At 34.5% G+C, this 21,666-nt stretch overlaps 5 protein-coding genes, 1 non-coding gene and 1 pseudogene across 9 annotated transcripts in view; 5 read left to right on the top strand and 2 right to left on the bottom strand.

Moving 5' to 3' along the window:
* The window catches only part of LOC111459491, a 14,176-nt gene extending 13,986 nt beyond the window's left edge, over positions 1-190 (bottom strand). Inside the window, exon 1 of the mRNA XM_023102420.1 lies at positions 52-190. The gene's annotated coding sequence lies outside the window, so the exon portion shown is untranslated. The remainder of the gene's footprint in view (positions 1-51) is intronic.
* Positions 191-2,311: 2,121 nt separating this feature from the next.
* LOC111459677 (putative invertase inhibitor) lies at positions 2,312-3,069 on the top strand. Its single transcript, XM_023102689.1, has one exon. The coding sequence runs from the start codon at positions 2,374-2,376 to the stop codon at positions 2,917-2,919; it is 546 nt and encodes a 181-aa protein (XP_022958457.1). The 5' UTR covers positions 2,312-2,373; the 3' UTR covers positions 2,920-3,069.
* A 1,028-nt stretch (positions 3,070-4,097) lies between these two features.
* Positions 4,098-8,328, top strand: LOC111459827 (ras-related protein RABH1b). The gene is made up of 6 exons (XM_023102905.1): positions 4,098-4,389; positions 5,613-5,683; positions 6,664-6,752; positions 7,021-7,132; positions 7,509-7,599; positions 7,823-8,328. Exons 1-6 carry the CDS (start codon positions 4,273-4,275, stop codon positions 7,967-7,969), a joined length of 627 nt encoding a protein of 208 aa, XP_022958673.1. The 5' UTR covers positions 4,098-4,272; the 3' UTR covers positions 7,970-8,328.
* Positions 8,329-8,698: 370 nt separating this feature from the next.
* LOC111459878 lies at positions 8,699-8,893 on the bottom strand. Its single transcript, XR_002713353.1, has one exon. It is a non-coding gene; the product is annotated as a U2 spliceosomal RNA (small nuclear RNA).
* A 98-nt stretch (positions 8,894-8,991) lies between these two features.
* LOC111459382 (dnaJ homolog subfamily C member 2-like) lies at positions 8,992-10,576 on the top strand. Its single transcript, XM_023102263.1, has 2 exons — positions 8,992-10,069; positions 10,320-10,576. The coding sequence occupies exon 1, from the start codon at positions 9,082-9,084 to the stop codon at positions 10,012-10,014; it is 933 nt and encodes a 310-aa protein (XP_022958031.1). The 5' UTR covers positions 8,992-9,081; the 3' UTR covers positions 10,015-10,069; positions 10,320-10,576.
* Positions 10,577-11,183: 607 nt separating this feature from the next.
* Positions 11,184-16,291, top strand: LOC111459381. 4 transcript variants are annotated; one of them, XR_002713288.1, is made up of 11 exons: positions 11,185-11,576; positions 12,357-12,490; positions 12,578-12,649; positions 12,869-13,014; positions 13,123-13,237; positions 13,323-13,403; positions 14,004-14,141; positions 14,973-15,060; positions 15,610-15,717; positions 15,833-15,918; positions 16,059-16,291. XR_002713288.1 is itself a non-coding variant. In XM_023102261.1 (10 exons), the coding sequence occupies exons 1-10, from the start codon at positions 11,291-11,293 to the stop codon at positions 15,853-15,855; spliced, it is 1,188 nt and encodes a 395-aa protein (XP_022958029.1). In that variant the 5' UTR covers positions 11,184-11,290; the 3' UTR covers positions 15,856-16,291. The 4 variants fall into 4 exon arrangements, 3 of the variants coding, with proteins under 3 accessions (XP_022958029.1, XP_022958028.1, XP_022958030.1); XM_023102261.1 differs by having other exon boundaries at positions 11,184-11,576; positions 15,613-15,717; positions 15,833-16,291; XM_023102260.1 differs by having other exon boundaries at positions 15,833-16,291.
* Positions 16,292-17,960: 1,669 nt separating this feature from the next.
* On the top strand, positions 17,961-21,210 carry LOC111459384 (annotated as a pseudogene).
* Positions 21,211-21,666: the final 456 nt, after the last annotated feature.

A 21,666-nucleotide genomic window follows, 5' to 3' on the forward strand; every position in this document is an offset into this window, starting at 1 on the left:
AACCTGAGAAAAAAAAAAAAAAAAAAGAGAGCAGAAAATCCAGCTACTTACCTCATCAAGAGTCAAAACGCTCGAAATGGTCTTACAGCAATCATCCGTTTGATGCAAGCCAAAACTTCAGTCCCATCCCTACGGGATCTTTGCAAGTATCGTTGGGCCGATCTTATTTCGGAGGTTAGTTTTATAATATCTTTACAAAATTTAATTTTGTTACTTTTTTTTAGGAATAATAAATTGCTTTCCATCATTTCGTCGTGTTTGATCCGCGGTGTTGTAATTATGTTTACAGATTTATAAATTTTTTCAATTTAATATATTTTATTTCAAACCTAAAAAATTATTATAATTTATTAACTTGTTATTTCGATTAAATCTCCTCCCTAGGCTAAGTTACAAATGTGAGATGATGATGACGTATTATTATGCTAAGATTTTTTTTTTTTTAAAAATAATGTACAATCATTTTTTTTTTATATTGAAAAATATAATATAGTACAACAAGAATAAAGACAAGAAATATATAATTATTAATGAAGTAACATTATCAAATAATTATCAACACTTCTAATTATATATATAACACTAAATTATTTTGTTACCATTTAAGATAATATCTTAAAAGCCTTGAAAATTAAGGCATATTTTTCAAATATGATGAAGGGTACTGCATATTTGAGATTAGACCAAATTCGTGGTATGCATCCCTAAATTAAGCTTCCTTATATTTACATCTTCAAAAACAAAATTCTATTAAAATATATATAGAAGCCATGCCTTAGCATGAAATTAGTGGATTATATTAAGTCAATTTCAGGGGTTCATTGCATAGAACCGATTAATAAATGTTTGATTTTAATAATCAAAAAATGATTGATTTTAATGAAAAAAAAAAAGAGTGATTTTATAAGTTGAATTAAGATGACGGGTTTTAATACTCATATTAAATATCAATAATTTTTTAATTAAAAAATATTATAAAATCAGTACCATAATTTTTTGAAAAACGAAAGAAGGATGATTTTCTTCGTATGACTCTCAATTTCATATTATCTTAAGTAACCGTTTTGGTCGAAATTTTCGTTTATAATGTCCAATAATTGTGTTTGATGTTGCGTAAAAAATGTTATCATAATTTCGTATAAATAAAATACTTGCAATCCTTTTATTATATTATTTAATTTTTAAATAATTAACTATGGTTAATTATTTTACTTTTATTAAGTATTATAAAAATAATTTAATTAATTAAAATTTTATGATATTTTAAATTTTAAGTTTATTTGGTGATAAATTCTAATAATTATTATTTTAATAAAATTATATAAACTTTTAATTATAATGATTTACATGGTTTATATTTCAAAAATTAAATGTTGTATATGGGGAAATGAATCATTAAACGAGATATACTTATAAAATAAAAAAAAATATATTTATGTATAAAATAATTATTACAATTAATACTTAATTAATTTTTATTACTTATAGTTTACTATTAATAATTACAGCTACAATTTGAATCAATTAATTGTACTTCTAACATAAATACATTTATTAAAAAAAACAAATTATAATTTATTAAATATAAAATTAAAATTTAGTTTAAATATAGTAATTTTAATTAGTTAGTTGTAGTTTGTAATGCAATTTTAAGGAGGGAAATGGGACACGAAACAAATAAAATGGACGACCGTGAAAATAAAGGCACATGCAAGGTTCGAGTCCTAAAAGACCAAACAAAACCATCAATCATAAAATGCCTTCATGTTAATCATCTAATTCTAATTCGACAATTTTTAATCAATAAATTCTTTTAGATATAAGCACATTTTATCTCGACGGTCTAAGCCTAGTAGTAATTCTAGTCTGTCTAAATCAAGTTTAGTAATAGCTATAACTGTTTAAGTCTAAAATATTAGGTTATTACACTATTATCTAATAACTATTTAAAGTTATTATTGATCGAAAACTATATAATATGTATGTATTTGATACAATGGGGAGATTTGAATGTTTATATTTTAGTTAATATTATATTAATGTAATAAGGTGACTCATACTCAATTTGAGTTATTATTTGAAGCAATACCAAAATAAATAATTTTAAAACTTAGGAATGGAGAATTCAATAAGTAACGTGCTGTCACAATTCAGTGTTCTCCGTCAAAGCCTATCAAAAGTAGACACTCAAAAAGGGCATTCCATTTGTTTCCCCAAGTTAAAGGGACTCAACATATTCATATTCATACATAAATTACGTGCCGAACTTGCTTCTCTTCTAAACGTGCTGCCCATGAAACCCAAACACAAAGCCAGAGAACTCAACATTATAAACCCATTCTGTGTTCTTCCCTCCATCCTTCAAACACCAAAATGAAAACCCATTTCTCCACGTCGATTTTAATGCTTTTTTCTCTTCTAACCCTCTTCCAATTTGGGTTCTGTTTGGACATTGTTCAGCGCTCCTGCAAACTAGCTGCAAAAAGAGACCCATACGTTGATTACAAGCTCTGTGTTAGGAGCCTACGAGCCAACCCCAGTTCAAAAGATGCAACGTTCAAGGATTTGGTCCTGATTTCGATCGAGCAATCGAAGGCTAATGCGACGGCAATTGGGTCGGAGATTACGGGGCTCTTAAAGGGGGGTGGGAAATGGGGGAAGTATTCGACGAGTTGTTTGGAGAGCTGTTTGGAGGTTTATTCTGAGGCTGTTTCGGATTTGAAATTGGGTTTGGTTGCTGTCAAAATGGGGGATTATGAAACTGCAAATACAGAGGTGAGTGCCGCCATGGATGCACCTTTGACTTGTGAAGATGGGTATAATGAGAAGGATGGGGAAGTTTCTCCTTTGACAGAGAAGAACGGTGGGTTCTTTCAGTTGACTGCGATTTCTCTGGCTTTTATCAGTTTGTGTCAGTGATGGCCTCTGTTTTTTAATTTTCAAGAACTAATATGAAGTTTTAAGTATTTTGGTGTTTGATATTATGTTTTTGTTGCAGAGTAATGTGATTTTTGGTGTTTGCTGTATAAGTACTAAATTTGCGTGTTTATATCTAAGTTTGAGAACGATTTTGATGTTTTAAGTTATAGCTGGGCGGTAAGAAGAGGATTAAAATGTTTAAAATGTTTAATTATAAATTTAAATCTCTAAATTCTCTATTAAATTATTCTATTCATAAAGCCTTTACTTCAATAATAACGGAAAATAAAACATTTGAACTTATAATCTTTCTGTCCAAGGTAAAGTTGAGATTTTTATTAGAAATAAACGTCTTTAATTAATTGAGTTATGTTCACGTTGAGTTTATGTTTATGTCGGATAATTAACGAGTCACTAAAATTTTTTAATTTATGTCTAATTAGATTTTAAACTTTTAATTTTCTCGTCTAATGTTTTTAATATAAAAATATTAAAAAATTGAAAATTCTATTAAATACAAAATTATAAAACGACAGTTTAGTTTAGATATTTTATAAAGTTTAAAAACGTAATTAATAAATTTGAGACAGTTTAGATATTTTATAAAGTTTAAAAACGTAATTAATAAATTTGAGAGGTCAAAATAGGGATAAGTAAGTAATAAGTGACATATACTTATTTTTTTATAATATTAAGTGATATAAATGTAAATATACATTAATCTAAATAAAAGAATGCGCTATCCTAGTTTGATACATCTACTTTGATGGACAAAAATAAAAATTAATTCAAATAAAATAAAAGAATGTGTACTATCCATCATTTATAAATAAATAAATATAAATATTCAGTCAAAGACATCAGGTCAAATATTACATCCTAATATTTCATATAATAGAGTCACATTTCTTTTAAAATTATTTTATTTTCCTATTTTTAGAATTTTTACTAAATTCAACAATATATAAAAATTTAAAGTTATATTATTTTCCTGTTTATGAAATGTGAAAGCCAATATTTCAATTTATTAAAAGAATTGAATTATGTTTAGAACAAATTACAAAATTCAATTTTTTTTTTAATAATTTAACCCGGGAATGTTTTGAACAGGGAATTGGAGCGGGTAAGAACGAACCGATTATAGCCCGACCGACCCGTTGGCTCATATCTTAGATCCTTACCGAGTAGTGCGAAACTGAAAGCAGAATCAGATCAAAGGAAGAAAGACAAACTGAGCCAAAAGCCAGAGTTCCATTGCAACTGGCCTCGGCTTCATCGTCTCATTCAGAAATCTCCATCTTAATCCGATAATTGTTCCTTTGTTGGAAACGAAAATCAGAGATCTCTGCGGATATGGCACCGACGTCAGCTCTGGCGAAGTACAAGCTGGTCTTTCTCGGAGACCAGTCTGTTGGAAAAACCAGTATCATTACACGCTTCATGTACGACAAATTCGATAATACGTATCAGGTAATTCCCGGATGAATCGTCAATTGTGTAGATCCTTGTTTGTATCACACGTCGGGGTCGGATCGGTTCGGAAACTGTTACTGAATGCCTGATTCTGTTGGTTTCATCTTTAATTTTGGTTTATCTTGTTTCTGTCTGCAGTTTTCTCTGATTGTATTTGGCTTTCTGTCTTGTCGCTTCTGGTTGTGTCTTTGAGGAGGATCAGAACTCGATGTTTTAGTTTTTAGATCCTTTTGATTTTTATTCATATGCGATCAGCATTATCTTTGCTCAATGTGTATTTGTTTGAATATATTTGTTCTTAGTCAAGAATTCAGTCATTTAGCAAATTTTTAAGTCTGTCACCTTGCTGATTCCGGGTGAATGATGTTCAGATTTTACAGCTGTTTGTTGTCAGCAGCTTTAGTCTGTACTGTAGTGCTTGAATACTGAGTACGCCTTGCAAAATTGAATCGAAATGAGGAGAAGGGCGGATTTTCCTTGATGCTTCTCTTTCAGCTAAATCGAATTTAGATCGTTATCCTGGAATCTTGCTAACTTTTGAGGAATGAAAAGCTTTTTGGTTTTTACTTCCCCGATTATACTTTGTTGGATTGTTAGAAGAATATGTTGGCTGACTTTGTACGATAAGTAACCACTATTATACGACCTCGCATGTCAAATTTGTAGTCGTCTCATGGAGTTGAGTGGGCATTATTAATAATTCAACTGCTAACTCGATAGTGCAATTATGTGTTCTATGTATGTTAAAGGTGCTTTGATTGGACTTTTGGGACATTTTTGTCATTGCCTCTAAAAAGAGCAGGATGTATAGAGAAAACAGATAAACAGTGATTGATGTCCAGTGGATATCTAGGTTGTCCTCCTGATTAGTTTTTAAGTTGTTAAGAACTATGAAGATACTCGATTCATTATTTTTTATGGTACGCTAGTATTATTTTTAAAAAAATTACTTGGATGTTGTTCTTTTCAGTGCATCAATTGGAGCTTTTTGTGATTATTCTTTTTTAGTCTTGACCGAATAGAGAGGTTTCGTAATTACTTCTTGATTGTATGAATGCACCCTTGTAGATAGATACTTCCATGTTTCTTAATCTTTGTTTTTTTTTTCCTTCTTTTTCTTTGTAATTTCTGTTGAATACTAGTTCTTTTGAAATTTCAGTTTCAAATTCATACCCCATATTCGCTTCTTGCAATATATTAATGTCTATGCCTTTGTTCAGGCTACAATTGGTATCGATTTTCTCTCAAAAACTATGTATCTTGAAGATCGCACTGTTCGACTGCAGTTGTGGTAAGATTCATTAAATCACATTTTGTGCTTGTATATTAAGCACGTGCTTTGTTTGTCCTATAAATTAAGAACTTGTATGATTTACTTGCATGAGTCCATGACCTGAATGATAGATTTCAACAACATGAACATTATGATTAACCCAAGATAGCTATTTCTCCTGATTAAATCTATTCTCTTTGGAAATTTGAAAACAAATTCCAAGGTACATCCCCTTGAGGGGGAAACCTGAAAGTTTTGCATTTGGAATTCCTTTCTGAAGTAAAATTCTAAAAAATATTTGAACTGGTATGCCGCTCCTTTATGTAGAGGTGAGAGGCTCATTTTCTGCGGGGCAGCCACCATATTGGATGCAATGCGGCTTCTCTCCTGCTTAACCGATGTCTGAATAAAAGCTCCTATAAAACTCATCCCCATCAAATACAATTTGCTGAACAAATGGGGAGTCGTTCCATTAGAGTTCCGTGACTCCTTCTTGAGCCTCTGTCTCGCTAATATTTTCTATCATCATTCTTTCTTTCTGAACATGGCCAATTGGAGAGCTATTATTTTTTTAAGAAATTTTCCTATGGCTTTGTGCCTTACAAATCTACTTCCACTCAAGGTCGAAAGGAGATACAGAAAAGCTCTTGAAGAATTAACAAATACAGACTTTGGGCAACTAGACAAGGAACTAATTAGCTTCTTTAGGAACTTCATCTAGAAGCTAGGTAACAATCAATCTTTAATAGATCTCTGCCATCTCTACATTTTCCTTCAAATAAAAAGTAATGTTACAGGTGCCCTAATTAAATTTGTCCTTTGTCTGATGAGCATGCACATCTTGTAGATTAATGCATTACTTTTGATTTCTGTGCACTTGTATTTATGATACTTATAATTCCATTTAATTGGAGCGATCAACTGTCTTTAATTGTCTTTCCCAGAAATATGGGTTTTGCTGCACATTTTAATTTTTTTTTTATTACTTTGTTTCTCAGGGACACTGCTGGACAGGAAAGATTCAGAAGTTTAATACCAAGCTATATCAGGGACTCATCTGTCGCGGTCATCGTTTATGATGTTGCAAGTATGGATTCTGAAACTTTCTATAAAATGAGAATAATTAAGCAAAGAAAACCACTTGAATATGTGTATTCGTCCATGTGGATTTGTCATTTGATGTTGTGGTAAAATGAAATGATTTATAAACTCCTGGGTGGATCTGGGTTCTGATATCTGAGCTTTTTAGGTTCTTAAAATCATATAGTTACTTGATTACATGCTGCGGAGTAATTTCTGTGCCATGATATGCTCAAAGGATTGTTTTTTACTGTTTTCACCCTGTTGCTACTTAGGCCGGCAGACTTTCGTAAACACTTCGAAATGGATTGAGGAGGTGCGCACTGAGAGGGGCAGTGATGTTATTATAGTGCTTGTTGGGAACAAAACGGACCTTGTGGAGAAGAGGTAATATTTGGCTATGTATTTTATTTCATATTAAATGTTCAAATCTTTCCACTATATTGTTCAACTCAAATGTTCATGTTGAGTCTTTCCTCTATATTGTTCAACTCAAATGTTCATGTTTAGTCTTTCCTCTGTTGTAATGTCGAGGTGTTCGTTTATCTCTATCGTATGGTCTTATGTTTATATTGTGTTGCGTGGGGTGAAAAAGTACATAGTGTTTATATGGCACAGGATATTATGGTCCACCGCTGTTGCTCCTATATTTTCTAAGGGAAAATAGGTTTTAATTTTAATAAGCCTTTTCTTTTACATTCCCAAGAAGTTCAGTCTTGTTTGGCATATTGTTTCACCATCTTCTCCTACGCATGATTCACAGGCAAGTCTCCGTAGAGGAAGGAGAAGCCAAAGCCCGTGAACTAAATGTCATGTTTATCGAAACAAGTGCAAAAGCTGGATTCAATATCAAGGTAAACGAATATGAAAATGTATCCATACTCGGATACCACCAGATTGAATGTAATACCAATCGATGCTTCTCATCTGCCGTATACTCGGGAACTTGAAGCAAATACTTATAATTCCTTCATTCTTGATAAAGATTTAAATTGAACTTTAGAAAGGCCGCTATTTTCTTAGCATCTGCTTATGGTCTTTCTAATGGCCATATTGCCAACCCTATAATTTATGCAGGCACTATTCCGAAAAATTGCTGCAGCATTGCCCGGAATGGAAACTCTCTCTTCGACAAAGCAAGAAGACATGGTTGATGTCAACCTGAAGTCATCAGGCAGTGGTGCTGCACAATCCCAGCCGCAGTCCGGTGGATGCGCCTGCTAGTGAAGCTCGACATTGAGGAATCGCTCGCTCTTTCTTGCCTTTTGTTTTCAACACCTCAATCTTCTAGAACTGTGGCATTCAGGTACAAGGTGTGGTTATATCCATCAATGCCTGCTTGAGCAATTCGTAAAATGTAATAGGTGGCAAGAGTAGACGGCTGTTATTTTATGGAGTAATTTGATGTATTGGTGGAGTCATTATTTGGGTTTTGGGATTTGGGAGATGTGTAAAAATTAGAAAATTTATCTGTCGGACTCGATTACAGAATTTTGCTTGTCTTGTAAGTTGTAATTCATCTTTAGAAATTCTGCAAATTTCATTTGCTTTTACAATGATTTGTTGAGTTGGTTCATATTATGCTTTTGGTTAACAAATTGGCATCTTATTTTAGCTTATTATAGTGGCTTGGCAAGTTACTCAAAATTCTCGATTATTTCGTTCACGTATTACTTTCTGACTTTCTGATCATATCATATGCAACATTTACTGTATCAACATTGAAATGTCAACCTCCATATGCTAAATTGAGGAATATATTTCTAAGAATTATCAATGAAAACATTAAACCTGTTGCTCAAATCCAAAATTCGTATCAGTTCAAGAATTCGCTAAGATGACCTTCTAACCTTCAATTATAAGTGAATATTAGATCGACGCTTGTTGCAGGATTCCTTCCCTATCAAAACACAGCAACAGAGGAAAGCAAACCAACATTTGAAACTGGGCTTGGAGGGGTGCGCCAGGCCCATGCTATAGTGCAACGCAAGGGCGACGCTCGAAGACCCCAGTAGCAAGCACTGTGATGGGCCTTCCCCCATAAGAAATTAATTTAATATCATGTGAACCGATGGCCCACGTATCAGATATTAAACTGATAAGAACAGATACTACACTTGATCTTAGCCAAAAGGCCGAGAAAGGTATGATTTCGAAAGTCATCTAGGGCTTCTTTTATAGTACCATATGGCGGAGTCTGCCAGCACGCTTTCCGATGTGGGACAATATGGCGCAGTCTCGACTCTCAATCAAGGAAACTACGTCGTTTGGTCTCAGTGCAGACCTATATAAAATCGTAATGGTCAAACCTTTTGCTCTCCAGCTCTGAGCCGAAAATGGAGTTCCTCGATGAAGATGCGAAGCCCAGGTTCCTCTTCCACTCTCGCGCCAATCAATCTTCGGCGCCTGAGCTCCATATCGAACCGCAATCCTGCAAGCTCTTCTGCTCAATCACCGTCGTTCTATCTTCCATTTTACTCATTCTCTCAATTTTGTTCGTCCAGTTCGAACCATTCAGATCTATTCTTATCTGGATGTCTCTCTCGCTTCTACTCGGCCCATTCGCCCCCATATCCATCACCGGCGGCGACATTCGAGTCGGTCGAGGTTCGATTCTCGAAATTCCAGACGAAGAATCCGAAATGGAGGACGATTCAAAGAAGAAACCAGTTCAAAAGCGCTCAAAACCGCGCAGATCCGAGGAAGTCGCCGCTGATGTAATAGAAGTTGTCGAAAAGGCCTCTTCAAAAGTGGAGAACAGGAATGGAGCTCTTGGGAGTAGCAACAACGGTGTCGATTTTGCGATCGAGGAGGCGGAGTGGGACGAAGGGGAATTAAAGCTTTTAAAGAAGCAGTTAGCGAAGCATCCTGTGGGGAAGCCGAGGCGATGGGAGATAATTGCAGAGGCGTTTGGCGGGAGGCATAAAATGGAGAGTGTGATCAAGATGGCTAAGGAAATGGGAGAGAAGAAATTAGGCGATGAGGATTCGTATGCCCAATTTCTGAAGAAAAGGAAGCCGATGGATAAGAGAATTGAAAACGTGGATGAAGAAAGGGCAGGTGGCGTCGTGGACGGTCAGGCCGTCTGTTGGAACTCCGGTGAGGACATTGCGTTGCTCAATGCTTTGAAGGCTTTTCCAAAGGAGGTGCCAATGAGATGGGAGAAGATTGCAGCTGCTCTACCAGGGAAGACGAAGGCAGCTTGTATGAAAAGAGTTGGGGAATTGAAAAGGGATTTTCGAAATTCGAAGGCTGGGAATGACATCTGAAGGAATATTAATGGAGTTATTAGAGATCAACATCTTGAACTGGTGTATCAAAGAGGTAATAGAAAATCTCGAATTAGCTATTGTTCATCTCAGTAGATCTTTTCCCCTGTTACACATTCTATTGATCATATCGATTATCAAAAGAACAAACATTAACTTAGTTCCATATTCAAATTTGTTGCAACCATAGGGTTTTTACAACGATGATTTAGGAAATTTTATGTGTGGATGAGTAAGCTGGTAAAGTATTATTGAAGTTTTGGAGTATAGATCACAAAACTTGGATACTAGTGGTCTTCATGTAGGTTTCAATCTCGGGAGTCAAAAACCTTCATGCTTGAAGGTTTTCAGATCCATTTCTGCCTCTGGCATCAATCAGTTTACATAATTTGCGTCGCTTTACTCTGTTTCTGAATGAATCGCCAAAGATTGGGCACTATGAACTGTCTTAATGGAGATTCTTGATCATTTTAAGTTCGTTTGAGCAATTTTCCTCCAAAAATAAACATCCTACAAATTCTTGAACGAAAATGGACTAACCAGTTGCTAGAACATATATAAATCAGTTTAAGTTTTCGGTAGAAGACATCAGGCGCAATGCGACCATTCAAAGCCTTTATCCGCTCGAAACAATTTCAGTTCCAAAATCCTAAACCAATTTACGCGCTTATCGCCGGTGAAATCCTCCGATGGGCCTTCTCTCATGGTGGAAAGGGGAATCGACGCCATGGGAGGCTCAAACTAACTGAAAACATCAAACAGCGATGAAATTATTAACTTCGACTCGAACTAAATCGAGGGCTCTTAAAATCAATGATGAATTCCCATTAGTTCTAATTCGGGCTCGAATCTGTGAAGAATATACAGCGGGTACGATGGAATTGGAGAGGAAGACGAAAAACCTGGGAAATTGAATTGTGCTAAATTATTATCCATTAACCTAAAATTAAAACCTAAAAAAAATCTAAATTTTGAAAAATAAGAAGAAAATGGGAAATTGACAACATGCTTCAAACTGGAGAGTTAAATTTGCAATTTTACGAAGAGAAAAAGAAAAAAAAAAAAAGGGAAAAAAAAGAGTAGTTTACTGATGTGGAAGGTTATTTTTGTCAAAACAACCAAGATAACCTAACCTACACCATAAATGGAGGGTATTTTGAGAAAATTAATTTTTGTACCGCTCACGAAGCCCAATTTTCCAAAATAAAAAAAAAGGAGGCAAAGGAACGAAGCTGGAGAGGGGACTGAGCGAGGCCGCGAAGAACGACGTTTATCGATGTCTTCAACTCCGAAGAGGCGAACGAAATTCAAGCATAATCTGAACTCTGATGTCGCTTCTAAACGCGATTCTTATGGTTCATCTTCTGCAGTGTTGCTGAATTCTATCAAGGGACCGCCTCGTGATTTCTTTCCCTCGAAGGATGATCTTACTAGGCTAATTACTGTACTTTTCATCGCCGGCTTGGTTTTTGTGAGTTGTAACTTCTTTGTATCTAGACTTGAAACTCGCCGCCCGAGGCCTTTCTGCGACTCCGACGCCGATTCTTTTGATTTGCTTTCTGGTAAGTCGTAGCATTGTTCAACCTTTCCTGTGTTTGGTGTTTAAAAACTCGAAGATGAGGAATTTGAAAATGAATTTTTTGAATGATGATTTCTAGCGTATGTTTGTTCTTTCTGAAGTAATGCTTTGTGTCTTCACAATTTTGGTGCACATTTTAGCTCATTTTTGGACGTTGCATTTAGTTTTTGTTCTTTCGTTTGCCAACAATAAATTCCGGTCACTTCAAATGGTTGTCTTATGCATAATGGCGCCATTAACTAGTACTTTCTGTTATGCACTCGTGCAAACTTGTGGAACCATAATATCATATCCTCTTTCATGGTAAAGCGAACATACTAAGATAAAGTCACTATCTCCTCTGATGAGAGAGACAAGATCAGCATCCGACGTAGAGCCCTTTGATAAACCTGATTAAGTCAGTGGTTAGCGATTGCAAAGAGAACGCTCCTTGATTAAGTCAGTGGTTAGTCGTCTGCAGAATGTTTGACTCGAGATCATCTTGTCATCCATTATATTGTTTAGAGGCGATAGATTAAAATTTGTTCTGTTTTATTCTTTGTTCATATTGCATCAACTTTTTTTTCTGTTAAAACTTGCAGGCCTTTTAGCTTTACCCTAACATTTGCTTCTTCTAACTTTCTGTTTATTTTATTTATGACTTCCAAGTTGAACGTAAAGCCAGTATAAGTGATTACATATGAAGTAATCTGTCGATGGTGATTAGTTTGGTTTTGTTCTGATAGTTCATACTTCTAACCAAAATATATATAACTAATTTCAGATGCTTGTGAGCCTTGTCCAAGTCATGGAGAATGCCATGAAGGTAAGTTGGAATGCGGTCATGGTTATAGAGAGCATGGTAGGTTATGTATAGAAGATGGAGTAATCAATAAAGCAGTTAAGAAACTTGTATGTGTGAGGTTTTTTCCCTGGTAACTGTAATTTTCTCTCTCCGTTTTCTTATTGGTCATAATTTCACACTTCTTTATCCTATTGTTGCAGTCAGAATGGCTAGAATCTCACCTCTGTGAAGCAAATGCCAAGTTTTTATGCGATGGAATTGGGATAGTTTGGGTTTGTTATCTCGGTGTCCCTATAAAAATTTCAGTTTTGTATTTATTTCCCTCTTCAATAGCACTCTAGCCTTGCTCCTTTTTGTTGTGGCGCCTCTATTTTGTTTCTCTCTTATTTAGTGTTAAGTTTAATGGTTCAAATTTAGTTGCACGTTTAATGTGGAAGGACCTAGTATTTTTGTTGTCAGCACACGGAGTTTTGATTTTAATTCATTATCAGGTTCAAGAGGATGCTATATGGGACGATCTCGATGGTAAAGCGCTGGTGGAAAACATTGATTCTGACAACACCACTATTATGTATGCAAAGAGCAAGGCATTGGAAACTATTGGTGGGTTATTCCAGGCACGGCAAAATGCTCTTGGGTATGCCATTCAACTTTTTGTATAAAGTCAGAGCCTTAGTGGAAACAATGTATCATTTGATTAAAATATGTGCTGATTGAATTTCTTTGCATCCTCCTCGTTGTGTAGTATCAAGGAATTGAAATGCCCAGATCACCTAGCTGAAAGTTACAAGCCTTTTACTTGCCGTATTCGTCACTGGGTTTTGCAGCATGCTTTTGTTGTTTTGCCAGTTTCCTTACTGGTATTCTACTCTACAAGGGAGCTTTGAACTGATTAGGTTTTAGTTGCAATATGTTGAAGCTAGTTGATGATATTGAGATGTACAGCTCGTGGGATGCACATGGTTACTATGGAAACTTTGCCGGAGACAATATCTAACTAATAGAGCTGAAGATCTGTACAACCAGGTATAAGCTATGGCTTTTTCAATTTTATTTTTCAAGTAGTCATTTTTCTTTGCGTGATTTGCTTTGTTGTTAGGTTGGTTCCTATTTGAAGCTAAAATTTTGTCCTCTCAGCATGCGTAGTCTGATTAACATTGTTAATTCACTACATAGATGGCAAATAAAAGATCTTCCAACTGATGAATTTTAGAATAGAAAATAATTGTAGCATGCATGCTTATTAATTCTTTTCCATGTGGTACTTTGTGATTGACCCTCCTGAAACAATTTCAGTTTCTTTCCTCTAAAGTTGAGACTTCGTTGAGATATGAAGTTTTATGCTATTCTCTAGTTTGCAATCATAAGTACAGAATTTTCAAGTTGTTGATCTCCCAATCAGGATTGTTTTAGAAGTTTATCACATTGAGTATTTGAAGTCCCAAAACTTTTTTTATATTTATTGACTAAAAAATTTCATCTTCTACTGTCAAGATAAATTGAAGTGTGACCAGATTTTTCACATACAGTTCGTGTGGTAATAAGAGAAACCCTTACCCCAAGACGTTTTGCCAACCCCGGTAGATTTTTTTCACTCTAATGCTAATCTCTCGGTCTTCATTACAGGTTTGCGAAATACTTGAGGAAAATGCTTTGATGTCAACGAGGAACAGTGGACAATGTGAATCATGGGTTGTTGCTTCTAGGTTACGTGACCATCTTCTTTTGCCACGAGAGAGGAAGGATCCTTTATTATGGAGAAAGGTATCACGTCCCTCCTTGACTCTCATTTTTTCTTATTTCATTTAGAATCATTACATTTTGTTTTTTGTCGCATGGATTTTTAACGTTTACTGAAGTTACAATCCGAGTGGTGGATGTAGTTCTGAATATTTGGCAATAGAGTTTGCTAAAATACTTAGGTCGTTCAAATTCATTGAAATGTACATAGAAAAATGTTTTCTCGATTCATATGCGAGATGGATTTTGATAGATGAATAATTCTTTTTGGATATAGCCATGGCTAAAATTTGGAAACCAATCTGAAATCCTAATTTTTTCCATCAACAAAGATTAAAGAGATCACATAATCTGTTTGTCCTCTCCCCATTCCAATTTATAATCACTTCATTTGATGTTCTTCTTGATGCTTTCCCTAATTAAGTTAAATTACAAGTTTAGTTCTTTACCTTTCATGTTTATTTGTAATTATCCTACTTGTTTTCTTGTTTCCTACATTAATGAAATTGTTTGCTTCCTGAAAAAACACTTCCATATTTGTGTTTTGGTCTCTAAACTTTAAAAAAAATATTTGTTAGGTTTTGAATTTAAATTTTATGTATAAAAGGTCTTTGATATATTAAAAAATTAACAAATGATTAGATATTAAACACAAAATTAAAGTACAAGGACTCATTGAACACAAATTTGAAAGTTTTGGGAATCATTAATACATAAGTTCAAGAATTTGTAAACACAAAATTAAAAGTTTATGGTCCTACTAAATATCCTTTTAAAGCTAAGGAACATGTTTGGCACAAACATGAAAGTTAAGGGATTAAATTTATGATCTTACCATTACTTTATTTTATGTAGGTAGAAGAGTTGGTTCAGGAAGATTCACGAATAGATCGGTACCCGAGATTGGTCAAGGGGGATGGAAAAGAAGTATGGGAATGGCAAGGTATGAAATATTTTTTCTTTTCATTTCTAATTCCTAATATAGAATGAGATAAACTCATCTATAAATAAAATCATGATGACTAGATATGGAACTCGTCCCTAGACAAAATTCATATATTATGCCAACAAAATTCATATATTATGCCAACATGCACCTAACTTTCCTCATGAGGTTGTGGGTTTGAATTCCCAACCTCACATGTGATTTAATATTCTAAAAAGGAAAATACGTATATTATAACAATATAAACATGGTTAATTTTTAACTTGGGATGATTCGTGCAAAATTCTTTTTGGTATACATTTATGCAGACACATTTAAAGGGTTAATTTTAAATTTGAAAAGTGGAGAGATAAAATAGAATATTAGGAACTTTTGGAACGCAGATGAATCGAGGACTTGCATTTAAACCCATCTTTTTAAGTTAGAAGCACTAAAAGCTTGGGGACTCAAACATGAATTGTTACAAGACAGAGCGAGCAAAACGATTCTTTTGGCGTTGTCATCTCCAGTACAAGTAAATCTGATATCCTTGTTCTTGTTGAACAGTAGAAGGCTCTTTAAGCTCTTCAAAGGAAAAGAGACTGGCTAGCAAATCCAGTTCCAGAATGGTGATGGGAGTAAATTCTGACGTAATATACTCAAAAATGGAGAACGGTGAGTTATATATATGCTTGATCGAGTTACAGAATCGGGTTTTTTCTCCATTCTCATGCTATGTCGACTTTCTTCCATTCATTTAGTTTTGAAAAATGACTAAACTAATGCACAGAGCTGAAGGCAGTAGTTTCGTGACATGGCGCTCGTCCATGAGGATATTGTAGCTTAGCTGGTTAATAGAAAGAATGAAAACAAGAGGTACAAGATTTAAAAGTCCATAATTATTTTGTTTGATTCTTGTGTGAAGTACTTGTTAAGCTGGTTCTGTTGCGACAACTGGGGCCTGTAGGGGTATGAGGTACTGTAATATTAATTCCTTTCCACTGTTCTTTCCATAGCACTTCGTTAATCTGCTTCTGTTGCGACAACTGGGGTCTGTAGGGGTATGAGGTACTGTAATATTAATCCCTTCAAACTGTTCTTTCCATAGCACTTTGTTAATCTGCTTCTGTTGCGACAACTGGGGCCTGTAGGGGTATGAGGTACTATAATATTATTCCCTTCTACTGTTCTTTCGATAGCACTATCTTGCCCCCTCCCACCTGGAGAATCCCATAGTATTTTAATGGACTGTTTGCGTGTACACTTCAAGATCTGTCTTTAAAAACTTCTTATGGGTTAATATTTTTCTTAATTGTTTTCATAGGAAAGCTCGGTTTGTTTTTATTTTAGTCTATTCTTTTTTTTGTCTCTTCGTTTATTTCTTCCTTGTATTAATCTTAAAATATTTTACACTTGAATCAAGTTATACCCTCTCATGTTTCTCAATGTTATTGTTGAGGGGAAAAAGTTGCTTATTCTTTGACTTCAAACAACAAAAAAAAAGTTACTATTTTTACTAAAGTTGCTTCTTTTTTGTCCTTTATTTTATTTTGGTCGCCCCCATTTAATTTATTTTATTTGGCTTTTGAATTTTCAAATTTTATTTTATTTTATTTGGTTTTTGAACTTTGTTCTATATATATATATTCTAACTTTGAAATGTCTATTTTTTTTGTCTTTAACTTTAAAAAATGATTATTTGATTATTTTTATTTTGCTTTTAACAAAATAGTGTAATTTTGATTTTGTGTATTAATATGGTAATATGAGTGATTTTACCCCGCATAAATTATGCACAATCATATCTCAATAGTTAAAGATATTAATTATCATTTTAAATGTTGATTGTTAGTTTTAAAATAAAGATATTAATTATCATTTCAAATGTTGATTGTTAGTTTTAAAAAAGTTGAGGGGTCAAAATTGACCAACCTAAAAGTTTAGGGGTTAAAATGGATCATATTTAAAAATTTTGTACAAAAAATTCAAATTAAACTTTTTTTTTTTATTCTAAATTTATCGTTGATATTATTTATTTACCAGAGTGATCAAACAAATATTATTCTATTTAAATGTAATTCCGAGCCAAATTATACGTGACTTCGTTCTCAAATCTTAACCTAATTAAGAGAAGGGAGCTCAGCTCATAAATAAAATAGAAATCACAACATTTGTCTCTAAAACATGCATTTAGGGAATCATAGAAATGAGATGAATAAAAACATTTGTTAAAAGCCAACCTCCGTCAGCATGTTTCAATTTTAACCGTCAATATTTTAAATTTTAAATTTTAAATTGAATTAATACGAATATTATAATACATTTATAGCAAGAATTTTACAGTCGAAAAAGGGAAAATATCTCCCGCCGAAATATGAGGAAACCACTGTAGTCTCTTACGAAAAGAGGAGAGTCCCCATGAAAATAACTTACGACGACATAAGAGTGTTTGTCGACTTTGCTAATTCCTGCATTTTCAACTCTAAGCTTTCCTCTTCCATTTCACTTTTCTTTGAATTCTTCCAATCTTTGAGCCGAACAAATATTCGACATGTTTCTTGATTGCCATGAATGCAGATGTATGGTCAGCACTCCTGGGGATCCGTACTCTCTCACAGTTCCGGTCTCTTTCGATGTTCTCTCTTCCTGTTTATTTTTCTTCTTTTTCTTATTTTTACTTCTGTATTTATGTAGATGCAGAAGCTGCGATTCGGTCAGAGGACGAGGCGAAAGCATGATTGAGGTAATCTCCAAAGCGCCTTCTCTAATGTATTATCGTTTTCTCCAAAATGTCTCGCTCTTGCACATTTGTAAAATTTCGATTTCTGTTCTTTGTTTGTTGTACATATGTTGAAATTTCCATTTCAAATGAAGATGATATGAAGATGTATGAGTTCTTTTAGCAGTGACCTAAGAAACAAGCCGAGCGAGCTATGGTTTGCACTGCCGACGATTTCCAAGAATGGAAAGACTTTCCTAAGGGTCTGAGAGTTCTTCTCCTTGATCGGGACGGCCACTCCGTGGCCGAGATAACATCAACACTTGAGGAAATGGAGTATGTTGGTGAGGAATTTTCGAACTCCCCTTTTTTTTTCATAAGATGTCTTTTTGTTAGAAATCCTCGTTCGTTGTTATAAGGCACTGTTGCTCTGCTATCTTCTTCAATATTCAAATATATTTGTATTCTGTAATATCCAGTTCTCGTGATGATTGGACATCAGCAATATAACTGTTTGTTTATTTCTTTCAACTAACTTCGTTAAATTCTGCTTCAGTTCTCTGATCACTTTTAAATTGTAGCTCCTCAATGTTCTTATAGTAACATTTATCTTTTTAAATTCTTGGATCCATCTCTGATTCAGATGTGCAAAGGAAATTATGATGAGAGTTTTAAATTGCTTGGAAGTTCCAAGGACTTGCCAATCATAAGTAAGTTAACAACCAAAACTGGTTTCTTCTCAAAAGAAAAAAGACGGTTTCGAATAGCATATTGTTGGATGTTTTTGAAAGCTTCCTCCAACAAACTTTACGGTTCCTGATCTGACTCTGAGATTATGTTGTTCTATGGCACAGTGACTTCAGATGTTTATTGCCTAAGTACCATGATGAAGTGCATTGCAGTAAGAACTCCAATCTGATTTCTCTTTAACCGACCTTTTTGGTAATTCTAAAACTAGACTTTAGTTCCTTTCAAGGGTTCCTTAGGGACCGGTAACCATGTATGTATTGCAATAACTGGTTTTGGTTTCCACTTTTCTTGTTGGTTTGAGATACCAGTTTCTAAACAAAGCTAGTATCTATAGTTTTTATTTGGTTTCTGGCAGAATTTGATGCTCAGATTATAACTATCTTGGGATCTAGATTTACAATTTTCGTTTAGCTTGGTGCAGTTGAGTTTTTGCTGAAACCACTCTCTGAGGACAAACTGAGGAATATCTGGCAGCATGTCCTTCACAAGGTATTTCTCAGTTCTGGAAATCTTTGCATTGCTGAGAAAACATCGAATATAATGACAACATATTGACCAACAATGTTCTGAGAAGGCATTTTCCAGTACTCCGAAGCCTGAAGTAGACTCCGCAGCAACCTTGATGCAGCTCCAATTAGAGAGTGAAGACAATAATGAAGTTCTGGAAGCTACGGAAGTTCTTTCTTGGATTCAAGACGTTGTATGGGAGCAAGAGCAACCAGAAGGAAGTGTTATATCTCAACTGAACCAGGGATCATCGTTGCAAGGTTGCTGGGAAAGTGGAAATCAAATGAATTGTTCAATGGAAACAGGTTGCAGTGACAAACATGTGCAGTCTAACTTCGTCGAAACTACTTCACATGATTTGGTTTGTGAAGACACCCTTCAGGAGGGCCAACCTCAATTATCTGGCAAGGTAACGCTCAAAGGAGACAGGAACTTTGCAGTTGATTTAATCGCAGAAAGCGTCATTTATCTTCCCTTGCAGAATAAATGTGGCGTCAAAAGTGGTCCTTCAGCTGCTGAGCACTCAATCCAAGGATCTGATGTGAACCCTTCAGCTGGTTCCAAAGCGAAGAAAACAAAGGTACTTGGATTATCTGATACAAAAATGCAAAATATTGAGAAGTGCCTTCTATCTGCATTCTCAAATTACTCTGCATTATGTTTTGAACTGCGAGTTCTACTGCCCATTAGGTGGACTGGAGCCCGGGGCTACATGGTAAGTTTATTCAGGCAGTCGAACAGTTAGGCATAGATCGTGCAATCCCTTCCAAAATACTTGAGCTGATGAAAGTTGAAGGTTTGACAAGGCACAACGTTGCAAGTCATCTCCAGGTTGGGACCTACACTTTGTTCCCTTAGATTTAAACTTGTTTCATGCACTTGTTCATATATCCCACAAATTCATGTATCTATAAGTGCATGAAACAAGTTCAATGAAAAACATGTTCTTCTAATGCTTTGTTAACTTGCAAAATTAACGCCGCATTGAATTTTCTGTTTTTAAGTATAAAATAAGTTTCCTCTTCTTTTTTTTCTTTTTTCTTTTTTCTTGTTCCTTTTCCTCTTTACGTTGTTTATGCAGAAGTACAGGATGCAAAGGAAACATGTGATGCACAGGGAAGAAAATCCAACAAGATATTCAATGCAAACCAATCACTTGAAACCAATCATGGCTTACCCTTCTTCTTATCCTTACAGTGGAATATCCATGTCCACTGTCTATCCTACATGGACGCAGACCAATGGCCATCCAGCTAATGTCAACATGGGGGTCGGCCTGATTGTCGCCATTGGCCGCAACCAGGAACTCGGCCATGGAATTCTTATTCTGGGGTAACGTTTCCCATTCTTATATTTCACTGTGAAATAGCGAGATTCCACCCACAACCATCCAAATTAAAAACCTTGAAAATCGCTACTTTAGAAAAACTGTAACATGTTTCTTTGAAAATTTCCTTGTTCTCGATACGCAAACAGAGTGATTCTTTTTATTCTCAAAATTCATGTAAATTTTTCTTTAAAAAAAAAAAAAAAAAAAGTAAAATCTTGATGTCACTACCCTTTTAAAGCTACCGATCTCTAAAAACAAACAAAATGGTAAGATTAAAAAAAATGTCGTTTGTGATAATTGTTGTTCAAACTGATTTGTTTTAGATGCAAGCTGATGCATGGGGTTGCCCTGTGATGCTGCCTTCTCCTGCTCCATATTTTTCAGATCCTCAGGTGAGTGTTTATTATTATTATTATTATTTATTTATTTTTCAAGAGTTCAACTGAAATTAACCTTTTTATCTGGTGTAATTATTATTATTATTATTATTTTGCCATATTGCAGCAAATTTCAGCATCCCACAACGTGTATACAGCAACTAAGAGCTATGGCACGCCTCAAACTTCATTTGATCTTCAACCAGTAAATAAAGAGGCTTCAAAACTTTATTTTAGCATTTGCAAATAATAGTAATAATAATTAATTCCAGTTTTTTTCCTTTTTGTAGGATGAGGAGGTGATTGACGAGATTGTAAATGAGGTAATGAGGAAACCACGGTCATCTCTTCCATTGGGGCTTAAACCTCCTGCAGAGATTCTTGTGGAAGAGCTTCCAAGGCAAGGAATCTCCACTCTTACACCTCAAATCAACGCCTTCAATCCTCCCTGATCCCACTCTCTCGTCCTTCTTTTGCATTGTAATACTACAAATATGTTTGGGTTAATCCAACGTGCCCAATTAATCTTTATTTTTAAAAAATTAATTTATGTAATTTCCATTATTTAACATGGTTTTTAAAACTATTATACAATTTTAAATTAATTTTTTTAAAATATTTTTTCAGTATCTATTCACACCGACCGAAAGAATGGCTCAATCTCTTTCAATTAAAAAAAATCTCTCCTCTCAAATGGTTGTTTTTATCCATTAGTTTTGAAAACAGACTAAACTAAAATACGGAGACTCGTGACATGACACTCCCATGAAAATATTGTAGCATAACTTAACTGCAACTTAATTTTTTCACGCACATGCTTTAGTGACCAAATTATGATTTGTAAATTAGGGTTTCGATTTTAAGCTCGTAGATTGTTTTTGGCTTTTTTTCTTCAAAATTTGAGTCGAAATACTCAAATATTAATGTTCTCCATAAGAATG

This window comes from Cucurbita moschata, unplaced genomic scaffold (genome assembly GCF_002738365.1).
Source record: "Cucurbita moschata cultivar Rifu unplaced genomic scaffold, Cmos_1.0 Cmo_Scf00022, whole genome shotgun sequence".
Lineage (NCBI taxonomy): Eukaryota > Viridiplantae > Streptophyta > Magnoliopsida > Cucurbitales > Cucurbitaceae > Cucurbita > Cucurbita moschata.

What these genes read in the sequence shown, in the direction of transcription:
- LOC111459677 (XM_023102689.1), top strand. Translation starts at nt 2,374, where the DNA reads ATGAAAACCCATTTCTCCACGTCGATTTTAATGCTTTTTTCTCTTCTA.
- LOC111459382 (XM_023102263.1), top strand. Translation starts at nt 9,082, where the DNA reads ATGGAGTTCCTCGATGAAGATGCGAAGCCCAGGTTCCTCTTCCACTCT.
- LOC111459381 (XM_023102260.1), top strand. Translation starts at nt 11,291, where the DNA reads ATGTCTTCAACTCCGAAGAGGCGAACGAAATTCAAGCATAATCTGAAC. An exon ending in GCACGGCAAAATGCTCTTGG is followed by an intron (nt 13,015 to 13,122) that starts GTATGCCATTCA and finishes CTCGTTGTGTAG; the next exon opens with TATCAAGGAATTGAAATGCC. An exon ending in ATCCTTTATTATGGAGAAAG is followed by an intron (nt 14,142 to 14,972) that starts GTATCACGTCCC and finishes TATTTTATGTAG; the next exon opens with GTAGAAGAGTTGGTTCAGGA.
- LOC111459827 (XM_023102905.1), top strand. Translation starts at nt 4,273, where the DNA reads ATGGCACCGACGTCAGCTCTGGCGAAGTACAAGCTGGTCTTTCTCGGA. An exon ending in AATTCGATAATACGTATCAG is followed by an intron (nt 4,390 to 5,612) that starts GTAATTCCCGGA and finishes GCCTTTGTTCAG; the next exon opens with GCTACAATTGGTATCGATTT. An exon ending in ACGGACCTTGTGGAGAAGAG is followed by an intron (nt 7,133 to 7,508) that starts GTAATATTTGGC and finishes CATGATTCACAG; the next exon opens with GCAAGTCTCCGTAGAGGAAG.